This window comes from Gadus morhua, chromosome 21 (assembly GCF_902167405.1).
Source record: "Gadus morhua chromosome 21, gadMor3.0, whole genome shotgun sequence".
Taxonomy (NCBI): domain Eukaryota; kingdom Metazoa; phylum Chordata; class Actinopteri; order Gadiformes; family Gadidae; genus Gadus; species Gadus morhua.
The window spans coordinates 4,813,961-4,830,966 of record NC_044068.1 but is presented as its reverse complement, the minus strand read 5'-3'; the positions used below and the strand labels follow the sequence as shown (position 1 = coordinate 4,830,966).

General features: G+C 44.6%; 3 protein-coding genes across 3 annotated transcripts; all 3 read right to left on the bottom strand.

Moving 5' to 3' along the window:
• Positions 1–843: 843 nt before the first annotated feature.
• On the bottom strand, positions 844–5,339 carry eif2b2 (eukaryotic translation initiation factor 2B, subunit 2 beta). Its single transcript, XM_030345831.1, has 8 exons — positions 5,078–5,339; positions 4,599–4,719; positions 4,071–4,222; positions 3,190–3,353; positions 2,333–2,428; positions 1,676–1,813; positions 1,288–1,354; positions 844–1,061 (listed from the first exon to the last, which is right to left on the bottom strand). The coding sequence occupies exons 1-8, from the start codon at positions 5,247–5,249 to the stop codon at positions 904–906; spliced, it is 1,068 nt and encodes a 355-aa protein (XP_030201691.1). The 5' UTR covers positions 5,250–5,339; the 3' UTR covers positions 844–903.
• Positions 5,340–5,514: 175 nt separating this feature from the next.
• Positions 5,515–10,714, bottom strand: tmed10 (transmembrane p24 trafficking protein 10). The gene is made up of 5 exons (XM_030345517.1): positions 10,453–10,714; positions 9,468–9,588; positions 8,142–8,215; positions 7,097–7,223; positions 5,515–6,941 (listed from the first exon to the last, which is right to left on the bottom strand). Exons 1-5 carry the CDS (start codon positions 10,627–10,629, stop codon positions 6,820–6,822), a joined length of 621 nt encoding a protein of 206 aa, XP_030201377.1. The 5' UTR covers positions 10,630–10,714; the 3' UTR covers positions 5,515–6,819.
• Positions 10,715–14,196: 3,482 nt separating this feature from the next.
• Positions 14,197–16,906, bottom strand: fosab (v-fos FBJ murine osteosarcoma viral oncogene homolog Ab). The gene is made up of 4 exons (XM_030345905.1): positions 16,646–16,906; positions 15,866–16,099; positions 15,621–15,728; positions 14,197–15,488 (listed from the first exon to the last, which is right to left on the bottom strand). The coding sequence occupies exons 1-4, from the start codon at positions 16,778–16,780 to the stop codon at positions 14,757–14,759; spliced, it is 1,209 nt and encodes a 402-aa protein (XP_030201765.1). The 5' UTR covers positions 16,781–16,906; the 3' UTR covers positions 14,197–14,756.
• Positions 16,907–17,006: the final 100 nt, after the last annotated feature.

Here is a 17,006-nt window from a genome sequence, read left to right as displayed (position 1 = left end):
CTGGGAGGCTGAGGCTGGCGGATCGGTTGAGCTCAGGAGTTCTGAGCTGCAGTGGGCTATGTCGATCGGGTGTCCGCGCTAAGTTCGGTATCGATATGGTGCTCCTGGGGGAGCCCGGGACTACCAGGTCGTCTAAGGAGGGGTGAATCGGCCCAGGTCGGAAACGGAGCAGGTCAAAGCCCCCGTGCCGCTCAGTAGTGGGTTCGCGCCCGTGAATAGACGCTGTAGTTCAGCCTGAATAATATAGCGGGACTCAGTCTTTTTGGCACATTTCAAAATTCTCTTTCCGAAAATGTGTACGCTACGTGAGACCGGTGGTCTCTTTGGCTCATACATGATCACAATAATCGGTGGCGGATAGTATCTTGTTTTCATTTTACTATCCGTATCCTATTTGGTAACGTGTACAAGATTGCCTCCTATCGGTCGTTTGTGGTATTAATGTGTGTATATATTTTTTTTTAACCAGCGGGTCCACACTTATTTAATGGTCGACACTAAAATAAGAAATGGAACACGTTTCTCGGACTGCTACTAGTACTACTGATACTACACACACAATTAAAATCCACAATAAGAAAATAACTTTTTTTAATTGATCTCTTAACAGTATTTAATTAGTGTGGGAATGTATCAGCAGAATCACACACTCAATAGAATGTAGAAAACTAAGGTAGCCTAGCGTATACTTCAGCAGAAATATTCCCCCAAAAATGTATTAGTTTGACTGAAAACAATCAAAGCATAAAAAGCTTTCCCTACTCACTGACAGTTCCGAACTTGATATAAAATAATATTAGAAAAATGTAATTTTCTTAAAATTATAAAAAAAGAAAAGAAAGGTAGAGGGTTTGTTCAGCAGGTTTTTATTTCGGTTAGTCTGTCCTCTGGACCTGGCTACAGCTACAGCTCATGGTCCTCGGGGTGATACAGCTCGCTCATCAGCCGGTAGATGTACGACGGCGCGTTGCCCCCGATGTTGGAGATGAAGAGCGTGATGAGCTCCGGCGGAACGTAGTCGAACACCGGGCAGTACACGTTGACCTTGGACAGGATCTCCCCTAGAGGAGGGGACAGCAAAGCGTTAACCAACCCGAAGGATGCGTCTCACCCACCAAAGGCTGTGTGTCACAGACCTTTGTTCATAGCTGTGCGATGGTGAGAAAGGGAAGTCTATCTGCGTATATTGTCAAGCAAGTATTTTCCTTGTTTTAAAAGCTCTGGCATTACTACAATTGGGGAAGGACACACACACACACACACACACACACACACACACACACTTACCTTCTGTGAATGGTAGGACCTCATGGGGTGATACGAACTTGTGAAACGTGTCATCCCCGTTTGGGAACTAAGGAGACAACACAGTTCAGAGTCAGAATCAAAACATGGGGACGTGTGGAGTCTAGGACATCAGGTGGGCTGCACGGTCATGGACAGTAGACTATGGGGACGGGGAGGGCATCATAACAGGAATTTACATGGGGGGGGGGGGGGGGGGGGGTGTCGAGGTGTCCCTGAGCAAGAGACCTAACCCTCACGAGCTGGTTGTTTGTCGCCTTCCATGGTTGACTGCGCCGTCAGTGTGTCAATGTGTGTATGAGTGGGCGTCAGTCGCTTTGGATAACAGCGTCTGCTAAATGCCCTAAATGCAAATGTAGATGCAAGGTACCTGAGGCGAGAGTTTGAACATGGGGGCGCACACTATCAGAGGCGTGGAGTGGTGTTTGGCGGCGAGGGCCAACGTGTGCGTGCCGTTGACGGCCCGCAGTCCTCCGTTGGCGAGCACCGTCTGCGTGCCGATGATGACCTGACGGGCGGACGGACAGCGTAGGGTTAGCAGGAGCGCATGATGGCGCCAACGCTCTTAGCTAAAAGCTTGGCGTTGCTAGCGGTGGATCCCCTGCTCCTCCTAGCCGAGTGTCAAGGTGTCCCTGAGCAAGAAGCCTCACCCTAACTGCTCCCGAGAAGCTGACTGTCGCCTTGCGTGGTTGACATCACCGTCGGTGTGTGAATGCGTGCATGAGTGGGGGAATATTGGGCGATATTGTAAAGCTCATGAGTGGACACTGGTGAGAAAAGCACTGTATAAATGCAGTCCATTTATAATTTCTTAAGTTGTTTGACCATCACATTAGGATGTGAAAAGGGACATTTTATTAGGTCTACTAAATAACAGATGTTGTTGTAAATGGTTGTGTGTGGCCTACACACAACAGGTCAAAGCTGGTTTTGACTGCTGGCTAGGTGGACATTTGGATCTTTATTATTTTTTTGTCTACACCGAAATCACCACATTTTTTGTTTATCGTGATTGTGGAAGATGTACCTTATTGACACGAGACATCACGGCGAATATAGCAGCGTCTGGAATAACTGTCGTCTCGATCTCTGCCTGCGAGAGGCTGGTCGCCATTTTGTGTCCCTGTGGAGAACAAAGACACGATAAGTTTGTAGAAGGACTAGAATCCCACCAGCAATCTCAGGAGTGCAGCATTCGTAGCCATGGAAAAGTTTCCATGTCTGAATCGAAAAGCTCAGAAACTCCCGGGGCACACAAGCCTTATTCACCTGGCGGACATTTTGGTTCCATCCTGGTTCTAAACTAGCTGGGTGTGGAAGTGAACGGCAAGCAAGTGTTTAGAGCCAAGATGGCCGCTAGGTGACCGACATAGATATTAATACCGACTAGATATCGCCTGAGCTGTGCTGTTCAGCGGAACGTATGCGTGAATGCCTCCGCCATTTTGCTGCCGGGTAACCAGCCACCTGAATGAATGAATCCGATGGGGCAGAAGTCTTTCCCCAGTCAAAATAACTCTAAATCACCTTCTTTTTAATCAATCTTCAAGCCGGTCGGGTCAAACGTGTGTTCATGGTAATGATAGTAAAAATAAAATTAAAAAAATATTTTTTTAACCATCATTACCAAGGAACACAAGTCTGAAGTAGGTCAGAAACCAACCCGCTTGAAGATTGCTTAAAAATAACATTCAGAGTGATTTTTACCAGGAAAGGACCTCTACCCCATTGGATGTTCATTCATTCAGCTTGGTGGTTACCCCGCAGCAAGATGGCGGCATAGTTGACGCATGTGAAACCGAATGCGATATCTAGTCAGTCTATATCTATGGCTGACGAAGGCCCAGAGTGAACGACGGCTGCCTGGTGGTGTTGGTCCTCTACCTGGCAGAAGGGGGCGCACTCGGCCACGATAACGTGGAACTTGCGCTTGCGTGCTGCGTCCTTGAGGAAGTCCTCCACGGTGCGCGAGCGGCCGATGGTCATGATGACCTCGTTGGAGTGGATGTGCTCCAGGGCCTGCATGGCGATGTTGTACGTCGTGCCCTCTGACATACGGTCGGGAAAAAGGTAGTCTCAAATAAAAGTCCACGAAAAAAAAATACAATAGATATAGAGACAGATAGATAGACATATATGCAGACACATATACCGACGTGGTAAAAAATATATAATTTTGGGCTGCATTCTTCGGTCAGGATATAACTGAGACCCCGAATTATAAACAAAAAAATTGCTTTACCCCAATCAACATCTGCCCATAATTTCAATGTCCAGAGTAGTTCGCTTGCGTCCATTTACAAATCTTTGCGTCTGCATGAAACGATAATCTCAAGAGAGCATGCAAGTTAAGTCACTCCCTTCAGTCCGCTAAAACCAACATGGTTGAAATAATTCAGAGCCACTTCCCAACAGAACAGAAAAGACTCAAGACTCGCCTGTTAAGAGTTCATATACACTCTGCATAGCTACCCGGTCCCACCCCTCCTACTTATTGTATGGTGTACTTCCTGGGATTTAATGTACACACTCATTGTATGTCATTATATTTAGTTATAGTACTTAGTTATGTAGCATCTTATCTGTTGTACAAAGGGAATGGGTTAACCTAGCGATTGTTAGTGCTTTGCACTTGGTTCTATGAACATCCTTACTGTACCGACAGCGATACATATTTTCTCTTTCTTATGACAAATTAACTTATTGTAGGTCGCTTTCGTCTGCTAAATGCCCTAAATGAGGAGCGGCAACAACAGGCCACTAACCAAGCTCAGTGAGTAACTCGTTGATGGCCTCGATCACGTTGGCTTTGAGAGTAGGAAAGTGCTGTCTGAAGTTCTCCTCGCTGAGACCTCCTGAGGTCAGCAGCTTATGGAGAGACTCCTGCTGATCCGTCTCCTCGCTGCTTCCCCTTGACCTGGAGGCAGGGAGGCAAATATGTGACCGCCCAAAACCAAAACTAGGCTCCTCCCCCCCCCCATTATATTTTTCCACCAAAGTGTTCCTGACTTTATCTCCAAGTTTCATTAAACACTCATTCGAAACTTCATACTTGAATTGAAACTATGCCTTTTCAATTTTTATAACAATTTTGCCACTTTAGATACAGGATTTCCCAGGAAATGTCACTGTCTTTCTTATTTCTATGTATTTTAAAGCACTTTGTAAAAATATATTGGTCTAAACAACTATAAGACCTAATCGCATTGGGCCAGTCAATGAACACAAAGAGAATGTTTGTTGATGTCGAAGCCAGCAGATGGGTAATATCTAGAGTCGTTATCTACCCTCACCGAGCATACTCCTCCCTGATGATCTTCAGCACCCTGCGGACCATGTTACCGACCGTGGTCTCGGACGGCTGGGCTGCCGTCATCCTCCTCCCCTCTTTCCGGATGATCTCCATCAGATCGCCTGAGAGAGGTGGAAACATAAAGTCCTCACAGCGATTGCTTGTTCTGGCCTGGTATTTGATTACGACTATTGCCAAATGAATAGAGCATCGCAGCACATTTATTCATTGTATTCCTTCCCATCTTCTTTCTATGTCACGGCAAGTTGAGGTAAAGTTAACAAGTAAAACTAGTAGTAGTAATACCAATAGTTTTGATGAACAGCTGTCAAAACGACAGACATCAAGTTTATGGACGGTTATGTGTACTACATTCTAAAAATATATTAGATACAACCATAGATACAATACCCTAAATATAAAACTAAAACTTTAGTGTGTTGACAGTGAGTGTGTATCCAAGGCGGTACTTTAACCAACCTGCACTGCTCCATCGTGCCTGGGCTGTTATTCTGCGGAGCAAGGCAGTCGTTTCTCTGGCAGTTTCAGCCGAGCCACGCAGCGGTCCAGCCCCGGTGCCTCCACGCTTCAGGTCGGCTAAAAAAGCCTCTATTCTCTCCGAAAGGTCCGTATTTTTATCGGCACCGGGCATGTTGTTTCGCTTGTTGTTCCACTGTGAAATGTCAACGCAATGCCTTTCCGTCAGAGGGTTGGAAACGGATGTGCACGACTAGAGTTTCCGGGTCATTTTAACAAAGCCTGCGATCTGATTGGTGGACGCGACTCAAAGTTATTTACCTTATTCTCAACAGACAACGATATATGGTATATATAACCATGCATAAACCTGACGTTATTTCTACACACTGATGAAAGATTTTATTTGGTCCATGGAAATAATAATTCGCAAAAAATTACTCATGTAAACCCATCCGGTATTTTATTGAATAAAAGCCAAACACAATCTTTACAAAATTTGTCAATCAACATAAAAATTGGTTGCGCACAACGCGCATATTCACTGTTAAAAATGTACCCATGACAGAAGGAGAAGCTGAACCCAGAAACAATTTGTCGAAATAAATCATCCAATCAATCCTATGAATTGATTTCCATGAAGAAAAACATCTCAATCGCCGGATTTCTAAGAGTTGTTAATTGGAATAACTATAGTGAGAAATAAGATATAAATATCACTTGTAACTAAGGGCCGTTCAGGGCATTCTACAGATCAATCGTTGAATGACTACAAGATAAACTGGCAGATTAATATCATTTTACCACCCTTGATGAAACCAGAAATTGGCCAACATGTCAATAATACTATCCTGCCCAAAGTCATAACCATCATAATTAAGTGTGTCAATCTTTTGGAAGGTTTTCAGTCCCTATTCATTTCAATTCATGGAAATATTTTAAGAAAATGTATTTTAATCCTTTTTTAAAAAAGAAACGTGCAAGAGTTGGTAGACGTGACCTATTATATAACTAAGAGTATAATTCCCCTCCCTGATACCTTTCTAAGCAACTAAGTAGCATTTACAATAGGAAAACAAAACCAAGAACGCCATCCATTTTTAGTTGACCAACATGTATGCAAATTAGGTGACACGACACAAAAGTTCCGTGGTTGCCGGGTTTCTCTTCAAAGCGACAGTCCCACCTTGCGGTTTTAAATAAGCCTTCACTTGATAAAATGGGCACCAATTATCTAGTTTTCTTGGCATGGCAAAGATATTATACAACAGAGGGGCAAGACATTCTCTCGTGGCACACCCATTGAAAATGAGCTTCAAACCGAAAAAATAACAACTGATTAAAGCAACGCGTTCTTATTCACTTTGCTGCAACATTCAAAACGGTGTAGACAGAAAGACGGGCGCCAACGGGGGTCCGAGACACGCCTTGTACACGCACTGACACCCCCTACCTCGTCCCCCATACCCATCTTCCCTCTACGTCGCTTTCCATGTTCCAGACCACCAAAAAAGCACAGTTTGCAATATTACCCCCCCCCCCCCCCCATACACCCCAAGGAACGGTGTCCTACACTTGTTGCTGCCCCGTATGGTTACCCCACCCACTCCCTACACCCCTGCGTGCTGTTGTTCGCTGTAGCCTGTCCCGGGGGGAGTGTTGCTGGGATGAGATGAGTGGCGGGCGGGCGGACGGACGGCAGCTTCCCCTTGAGGCCCCGAGCTCCAGGGGGGCGTGGCAGAGTTCTACTCAATCAGCTTCTTCGCCTTGAAGAAGCGCCTCAGGTAGAACACCTGCCAGGTGGCCAGGCCGATGAGGCAGCACATGGAGAAGATGCTGAAGTAGAGCACCCTCGTGTTTGTGGACTCTGAACGACGAGGGGGGGGTGGGAGAGACAAAAGGGTGGAGGTCATGGTCATGTGCTGCAACCATCTCTGCAAAAGCCATGTGCAGAAACACTGAACTAGCACAGCTATGGTAATGGGGCTGTGAGCAAGCGGCAAGTGGCTCGCTCGGCCTCACCGTTTGTGTCCCGCATCTCTTCCTCCCTCTTCTTCATGTAGGCAAAGTCGTTGACAATGGACTCCGACAGGTCCTCCAGCCGCCTCAGCTCCACCTCCAGAGGCTTGAGCTTCTCCACCTTTGCGATCTGATTGGCCAGAGGAGATGCTCGTCAAACCAACGCAACAAGAATAGTGCTTAAAATGGGAGTAAATGCCTGCAATCGTTTTCTAATTAAAAGATGATACAACAGGATCACGTCAGTTCAATAACATGCAAAGGATGGACGTGTTAAACGCATTAAATATGATTCACCCTGACGAGTGGTAATGCCGGATTTGATCCAGACCACAAGAAAAGAGAGAGGGACTCTTGGCAGAACATCCCACGACATTGTTCGCACTCGCTAGCCTTTTCAACTAAATCATTCATGCAGACGTAAGCAAATACGCATTGAGTGCAGTCAGTCACTATCCGCCCGCACATGGACGTTCATTTTGTTCAGCGTTATGAGCATCAGCTGCCTACACACTGGCACATGGATCACACAGCACAATTGATAGCATTGAGTTTTGCATGGCAGGGTTTCCTTGCATGGCTACAGTTGTGTGGATGCGTGGGTGGATGGCGATTCTCAGGAATCGGTTGAATCACTTGATTCGCTTGAACGGTCTTGCGTGACTCAAATACAAATCGTTAACCCTTAATTCCTTTCCATCAATGATAATGATCTATTGCTGTTATTTTGACAGTTACAAACAAATCAAACCACTTCATTCGATCCGTTAGGGCAAAATGTAATGCATTAAATAACAAATACCTCTAAAATACATCCCCTATGTTATTTAATAAACAATGGTAATTTCACAACATGACTGAATTGAATGAATGAATTTGCGATTAATCGCGATTAATTAGAGTTAACTATGACATTAATGCGATTAATCACGATTAAATATTTTAATCGCTTGACTGCTCTAGTAATTTTACAACATGACAGACTTCTAAAGGACTTCCTAAAGAAGTATGGAGATTCAGGGGTGGGTTTGTCGTGGTCTGAACTCACTTCTTCATAGTTTTTGGCCTCCACCCCATGCTTCATGTCCAGGTTGATTAGCTGGTCGGGGACTCTTCCAGTTCCTAGTAGACAACAACAAAGCAATGTTAATGACCGTTTGAAAGTGAGAGTGACAGAGACCATATACTAAAAAAAGGTACTGTGTTCAACATTTATCAATATTCGTTATTCAAGATGAGTATTATTCTGATGTAGAGCCATATTTTCGGCCCAATGTTTGTTACTTAATACCATATGATCCAATAATTAACTATTTCAGAAATCTGAATCTCTAACTGAATCTGTTATTTAAGTATTGTCATTTTGTTGGAACAGTTAATTATATTTCAATAAATAGTACTACCTATATGAGGTTTGTGGAAAAGCAGTAGAGTTATTAGCAATTGTGAAATAAATGTCCCCTTATCTTGGCTAGCTGGACCATGCAGAACAAAACCAGATAGACAGCTGTGGGAACCCAGCCACATGGGTTTTTCTCACAATCAGAATACCTTTCAGCTTTTCAATACTGAAGGGTTTCAAGTACTTATGTACATGATATAATCTATAAGCAATGTTTTGGGACATCGGAGTTATATATATATATATATATATATATATATATATATATATATATATATATATATATATATATATATATATATATATATATATATATATATAATTAAAAACGGTAGGAAATAGATGTAATGTGTTTGGAATTCTTTAAAACACTCACTACTTTAATGGAGTCCTTGGCATTTTAATCATCATCTAACCCTAACCCTGTATAAATAATAATTTAGAATTGGAAAATAAAAATACTTATTGATTGAACATGAATTCACACACCATGTTGAGGAGTGTAAATCAAAGGTACAATTTGCCTTGATCATGGTCTGCTATGCACTTAAAGACAACATTGCAATGTCATTCAGCATTGCAGTGTAGGTTTTACATGCACCTTTGCATATAGTCTTACTTTCACTAAAAGGCTTTTGGGAAAAGGCTTACAAACGCCAATGTGATAGGATGCTAATAGGTAATTAAACACGGTGCATAAGATAAAGATGGGACTCTTTGAATTTAAATATAACGATTACGGAAATAAGTATTCATGGGAATTGTGGATGCATGCATGTATTTTCAACCAAGCACTTCATCTGGGGGATTCTTACTTTTAGGCTCAATACTTTTCTGCTTTGAGAAACGTTTTTGAATAGGACAGTGATGGAGTGGACGTTTCCATGTTGCACTATCCTTTGTATGCGGTCTTCAAATATCAGCTCTAAAACTTGTATTTTCTTATACAACAACCTGGTTTAATTCACTTACCCATGGGTGATTTGCTTTCAAAGCACACCTCAAACATGTCATAGTCTTCAGTGGTGAATGCAAACTTTCCCTTTGTTGCATCTTCCTTGGAGTAAAGAGTGTGACTAGAGGAATCTGTGATCTAAAAATTGTAAAAAAAAAAAAACAACAACACATGAATGTCAGCGACTTAAAGTGAAAATCATTGAGAAGTGCTGAAAGGTGTGCAAAATGCAGTACATAAACATATGTTTGTATCACGTTGAGATTAAAAAATAACTGGAGGGACCACTGGAGTACTTCCATTGACAGCTGTTACAATATCCCTTCGATGCAGTGTACTAATGCAATAATCCCAATGTTATTAAACTTGATGCTTTTTATTGTTCGGTTCATGCTATAAACTAGGGATGATATTGTTATATAATGTTCCACAATATAGTTATAAACGAGTTGGGCTCCACAATGAATAGGATGCTATGCTAATCAGCTAGCGCCTTGGAGTGAAGTGAATGGACGCTAAGACTGACGTGTAACATTTCTGTGAGCAGTACAGCGTTGTGCTAACAAGCAGTGCGGAAGACAAGACTACCAGAAACGCATCCTACACAATTAACCGAGATCCAGCAGGCACTGGTGACTGAGATAGGCGTTGCTGATTTCAAGTATAACCCTAGAAGGAATCATCTTGCGTGAAGTAGAAGTAAACACGGATCGCAGCGCTGCACCGAATACGACCACGAAACCAGGAAGTCAGCTGGAGCGAGGCCCACCGCAGGACACTCGTAGGGCTCTCTAATAAAACAGCCACGGATATCACAACCAGGGGCTTTCAAACTGACGGGAAACGTGTACTTTACAAAAATGTGCAGACAAACTGAATCTACTTCACACACAGAATATAAAAACAGGAGGAGAAGGGAGGCGTTACGGCCTTCTCCCGGGCTAGCCGCTGGGCTAGGCTAGCCGCGCTACGTAGTGGCCCCCGCCGGTCTGCGACGCTCACCTTCAGGTTGGTTTTTGTGTTGGGCTGCTCGCCTATTTCGTATTCCCCAGTGACTAGGACATCTTTGTGGATCTCTTCCCGCAAACACTTCCTTGAATTGACGGGTAGGAAGAAGGAGATGGAAAATACCGATTCGATAAGAACCGGTAAGAGCAGTAGTGCAGCGAGTCGAGCCATGGCTTCCCTCGACCAGACCCTGAGAGACGCGGAGCTAAGCAGTCGGCCGGTGACTCGTACTGGGCCGCCGCTGACAGGCCTTCTGGTTGTTATAGCGCCCCTAGCGGCGAGGAGGGAGAGCTGTGAAATGGGATACAATAGAGACTTTGTTAATCTGTGAAGGAAAGTCAGGTGTAACACCAGCAATATTGAAAGGGCAATGTGGGAAACTACATCTCCATTATAAATAGTATGCATCCAGATAATCCCATGAAGGCAAATTGCTTGTTTTCATTCTGACCAAGTTATCCAACAAATAGCAGATCAAATAATGATGAATGATGATGATTCAATTGCTTCTGGTCCTATAGGAAGTTGATGAGATATGGTGGTCTTGAATAATATGTAGGCCTACTAAGCCCCATACCATAACACCGTTAGATATATTACTATTTGTCGAGATTTTGTGTATGGATTGCTCATTAAGTGCAGGGCATGTTATCATATTATTAATTAACTTACTGATAAGAAAATGGTTTAGCCGTTAAAATTAAATCCCTCCTTTTTGATTTTCCCACCAGCCCCCATCCAGTATGTGAATGTAGATAATAAAGGCGAAAAAAGATTTTAACATAATAATTATTATTAATTATTATTTCGGAAAGTCCCTAATGGTTTACTTCTACAGACAACTAAAGAGGCAGTACCACGTGCCGTAGGATGCAGATGTGCCGTTTCCAGGGAGATGCTGCGGTTCCGAAGTTGCGATCCCCACAAGGCCGATGGAGAACGCTTTGAGGCGTCTGTCACGTCCGTGCATCACATACTTCCCCAGCATAGTGGGACAAAAACTAACTAAAAACAGGCATTGGGCCGTAACAATTGAAGTATTAAACCCACTGTGTGCATTACATGCCAGTTTATCTTGCGACACTGTCTGTAACTCTGTAACACTGTCTCTCAGTGAATTTATCTCTGAGGAGCTAAATGATCAACCACATTGACACCTCTCTTTTATTTTCTACGCTGCCAGTCCGGGACTGGGAACAACAAACAGGGACTGGCAGTTCCTGTTTTTTATTTAAGCACAAACTTCATTGGGGGGCAAACTAGTTTAAAGGTTTGTTCTATAACGATCCAATGGATTCAGGTTGAAGGTATGTTAGCATTGCTTCCAGCATTGCAAACATTGCGATTCCTGAGCATTGTAAACCTTATATGACCCCTTTGGCACAGATCTGATTGGTCAACGATCAGACAGTAGGTCGGGGCAGCAGTTGGTTACACTTTATGAATGAACGTTGAGGCCTGCCCAACTCCACTCCCTCGAAATGGCTCCGGTAATCAAGATTGCGTATTTCTGTGTGAAAGGACAAAGAGAACAAGGAGCACTATCTATTTCTTACGTATGTTCATCTGAATAATATCCGGTTGCCTGGGATCCGCCTTAATGACGCCGTGATGACGCCATGTACCGTCTAGGTTTATTTATACACTCTGCCATTGAAGATACCATTAGGTGAATGGTGAATATACTAATGTGACATGTAATTATCAGAAATCTCATAAATCACAGCAAAGGTGGGATCTCTCTCTCTCTCTCCCTCTCCCTCTCCCTCTCCCTCTCTCTCTCTCTCTCTCTCTCTCTGAATGGGTTTAGGTGTTGCTGGAGTGGATCCAATCAGATCACTTGGGGTGGCATGGGGGCGTACTCGTCTGTTGTGTCACTATACCCGCTCCGAGCCACAGCCAATCACGTCCCCCTCTTGTCTCCGTCTCCCCATCTCTGTATGATTCCAACCGCCTCACAGAATCCTCTTTTTTTTTTCATCCACCCCCCCCCCTCTCCCCTTCCCTCCCTCCCTGCCTGCCTCCCTCTTTCCTCCGTACCACGTAGCTTTCTCCTGTCTTTCTGCTCAGTCCGACGCTGCCTCCTGCCTCCCCAGAGTGGGGGTAGCTACGCACGTCCACGTCATAGTGTTTCTAATTTTACTGCTGTTGCTGCTGATGTTAAAAGAGGCAGCAGGCACCTGCTATTTCTGTCTCCGCGCCGGTTCCCAGGAGCTGACAGGGGAAGGTATTAATAAGGAGGGTTATTAAACGCTTCATGCTCGCAGATGCAAGCTATATGGAGAGGTTCGAGGGATTAGAAGAGGGGGACATACTGAGTGTTTACTTTTTACTTCGATACTAGGCAGGCACGTCCACGCACACACACACACACACGCTGACACACACGTTGAGGCTTAAACCTCTTTGATAAGTCATTCAATTGGTCTAAAGGAAAAAGAAAAGGAGAGGACACATTACTGTGTGGTGGGATAGAGAATTGGGAAATAGTCAAAGGTTGTTGCATAAATCCATTTGAGATCTGTGTCATGTAAGCATTAAAAAAAATAGGGTGTGCCTGCACTGCACTATTGGCACAAGCATTATGTGGAAGTGAGGCCAACTCTTTGAGCTAACTCCCAACGGACCATCACAAATGAGCCTTAACACATGCCCTTGTATGGGACCGTTGATGATTAAATACTGAATGAGTAGATAAGAAAACATAACATTGATAGGCTACATGGTAGTGATTAGGTGTGGCATGGTCTCTTTGCCTATTTTGTGAATGATCATTTAGCAACACTATTGCAGCCTTTATTTAGGTGCGTTTCTTTATTTTGATGATGCGCAAGATACCGATAGGGCAGGTCTTCCCAAAACTGTGTTCAAAAGTATTTAATGCTTTTAAAAGATGTTAAACATGTAAAGTAGTCCACCAAATACGGCCCTAATGTTATTAAAGGTGGGAGTCCGACTATAATGATCACCTATGTCTAGACAATAACAACCTACTCGTTATTTAAAAATAAATAAAAACATTAGGCCTATAAAAATGAACCATGTGTTTTGCCTACATCGAGCGTTAAATAAGCTTTTTAAGCGTTTCTTTCCAGGTCTGTGACCCTGAATCTATCGGGTTTTTATCGCCTACGCGTTTGAACTGTCAAATAATTCAATGTTCTGCACAATTTGTTAGCACACGACTCTCTCACTTCAAATGTAGGATGTTCGCCTGCGAAATGTCTTTCTGAGAATACGGAAATGAATACATTTACATTTTCAGAGAGTTCTTCAGTCGACAAGTCGACCTAGCGGATTTTAATCATTCGTACATAACATCCGACAAGAACATTGGCAGGGTGCGTTTAATTGATCACAGTGTTCTTTCAATATTGTGCAATACCTGCCGCCGGAGAGCTTGGAGATGTAGCAGGGTTCCATATTAGGTCACGGAAACGAACGTCAGCGCACTTGCGTGCGGAGAAAAAAATTGAAACGACGCACTGACGTACGAGCCCCGTCGATCGTGACGTACTGCCATGGCAACAGACGGAGCAGTAAATAGAATCAGTGGAGGTGCGGAGAAGGGCCACCACTACCCACATTTTAATGAGGGCTGAGTTTAGAATGTCTCCTAATTGCCTCTTTAACGCCATTGAATTAATATTATGTTTGATAGAACTTTATATTTTCATATCTTTATCATTGTGAATAGAACCATATGACTGAAGGAAAGAGAGAGTACTAGGCCATCACTGAATTGAAATATGACTATGTTTTATTTACAAGAGCATATCATACCAACATACAACTGTTACAGTTTTTTAGTTTCTGTTAAAAAAATAAACTCAACTATCATAAATAAAAAGCACTAATGTTTTCACAGAAAACACAATACCTAGATAGACCACTGAGACCAGGGTGAGACAAAGCACATTGGTTCACGATAACTCCAGAGCACTCTCACATTTCATCAGAATTTCACCAGAAGAGCTGACAATCAGGATTACACACTGTATTGCTTTGAACACCGCAATTCAACAACTAAATTTTACCGCTAGCACCGTTAAATCTTTTTGCACACTCAAAATTGATTAGGTGTTGTTAGCTCAAACATGCTTTTGAATTGCTACACAGATAAGATATGCCAGAATAATAAAGGCAAATAAATCATAAATATCATAATTTTGCTTCCTTGCGTTGGATACAGTAGAAGTCTATTCGATAGCCCTGTGACCCGCACATGATCTCTATCAGTCCATACATCAGGACATAAACAAGTGCCTCTAAAAGTTAGTCTTGTCGTGGAAGGTTTCTTAAAGGGCCAGCAGCGTGGGGGAGCTCAGGGAGTCTGAGGAATACTCGTTGCTGCTGCTGCCTCGTCGATGGGCGGAGCCACAGGTGGGGAAGGCGTCGGCCTCGGGGTAGTTGAAGACGAAGGAAGAAGTGAAGGTGGTGGCGGAAGGTGTGCACGTCACCACGGGCGTGCACAGCGGCTCAAAGTCCATGCTGATGTTGTTGTTGTGGACGTTGGTGTCGCCGGTGATCCCGGCCGAGGTGTAGAGGGGCTCCCAGTCCTGGGGGGCTGCGTACAGAGAGCTGGAGAGGTCCACCTCGGGCACGGAGCGCGCCACCTCCATCTCTGTCTTGGCCAGAAGGTCCAGAGACTCTTCCAGGGCCGTGGCGTCATCCAGCACCGTCAGCTTGGCCGGCATGCGGTGGTGGTGGTGGTGGTGCTGGTGGTGGTCAGAGACCGCCGCGGACATGATGGGGGCAGGGCTGGAGAAGAGTGAGTGGGAGGTGGAGGTGAAGGTGGAGGAGGCGGTCTGGCTGGCGGAGGAGGAAGTGGTGGAGGTGTTGGGGGACATCACCGTGGAGCAGGGGGAGAGTGCGGGGGAGAGGGCGACGAACATGTCGTCCAGCTCAGAGGGGATCTTGCAGATGGGGCGGTGGGAGGCCAGGATGAACTCCAGCCTCTCCTTCTCCTTCAGGAGGTTGGCGATGTCGTTCTGCAGGTTGGACTTATCGTCTTCCAGATCGTCGGTTTCCTGACAGGGGGGGAAGGGGAGGAGAGCTGGACTTAATATCACCGTTGTTGGGTCAACATTGCTGTGCGTTATGCATGTATTGGACTGCTAAAGGAGAGCCAAGCGGAGCACTGTCGCTGTTAGAGTACTTACAGCTTGGAGTGTGTCTGTGAGCTCCCGGCGTCTGTTGCGGCATTTAGCGGCCGCCTGCTTGTTTCTCTCTCTGCGAACTCGCCTCTTCTCATCCTCCTCGGAGTAAACCTGGAGAACAGAACCGAAAAAAATGATAAATAACGTTAATGTCAGCACTCAAGATGAACAGCTGTTGAGTAACGGAAGTGTCATTACACTGATATTAATTCATTATTAATTCAAATGCATTCAAAGGGTTAATTTACCTGTTCGGTTCTGCTGCGCTTGATGGAGTTGTGGGCTTTGGGGGCCTGGGCCCTCATGGAGTATGCCGGGCTGGGGCTGGGGCTGGGGCTGGGGGTGTAGGGGTGCGCCCGGTGGGAGGGGGCCACGGAGGAGATGAGGGGCTGGACCATCCACTGGAGGTCAGCGCTGCTGGAGATCGCTGTGAGGGTGGGCACGAAGGACGAGGTGCTGGACACCGTCAGGTCGGTGAAGTCCTAGGAGAGGAGAGGGAGAAGGAGGGAAGGTGAGTGCACTGAGCATCAACGCAGTAGGGACTACCCCTCTGTTAACAGGTGGAGAGATTATTCATGTCTGCGTGATGGCAGATAAGATCATTTATTCTTCTCTGTCTCTCTCTCTCTCTGTCTCTCTCTCTCTGTCTCTCTCTCTCTCTCTCTCTCTCTCTCTCTCTCTCTCTCTCTCCCTCTCTCTCTCTCTCTCTCTCTAAGTAAACTATGATGCTGAGCTGTGCTGCAGAGCAAACAGCTAGTTATTTCCACTTATTGAATACTGTCATACTGTCTTATTAAATACATAATACTGCCTTATTAGATAAACAACATTTCAAAATACGATTGCATTTAGCCAACTGTCGCCTACTTTTACCCCATGCATTCATCCGTTAAGCATTAGCCTAAATATGCATGCATTTCAGTAGGTCTATATGTCCTTAACCTCCAATCATCCATACATTAGAAAGACAGCTAGAATGCTACGATCGTTTGATTTAATAAAGCATTTCGTATATTGCCTGCACATACCTGGGACTGGGGAGATCCAATGCTCGAGTCAGATCCTGCCGGCGAAGGATAGTATCCAAAACTATCTCCAGCTGGAGAAGCAGTGCTACAGCGTGAGGAAGAGTCACAGTCTGCGTTGAAAGCGTTGTACATCATGGTTAAAAAGGAAGATCTGTTAATGTCCAAAATGTTTCAAGCGTTCAGCTGTGGGGATTCCCTCTGGCTTGGAGTGGTTTCTCGATCGGTTGTTGCTAGTCAGTGTTCTTTTTCTCTGTGCCGCTTAAAGTTTGACTGCAACTGAGGAGATCCTCCTTGCTTATATAGGCTGTGGTGGACAGAGATGACGTAGATTTGGGGCAGTACACTGCGCCCGAAGTGGCGA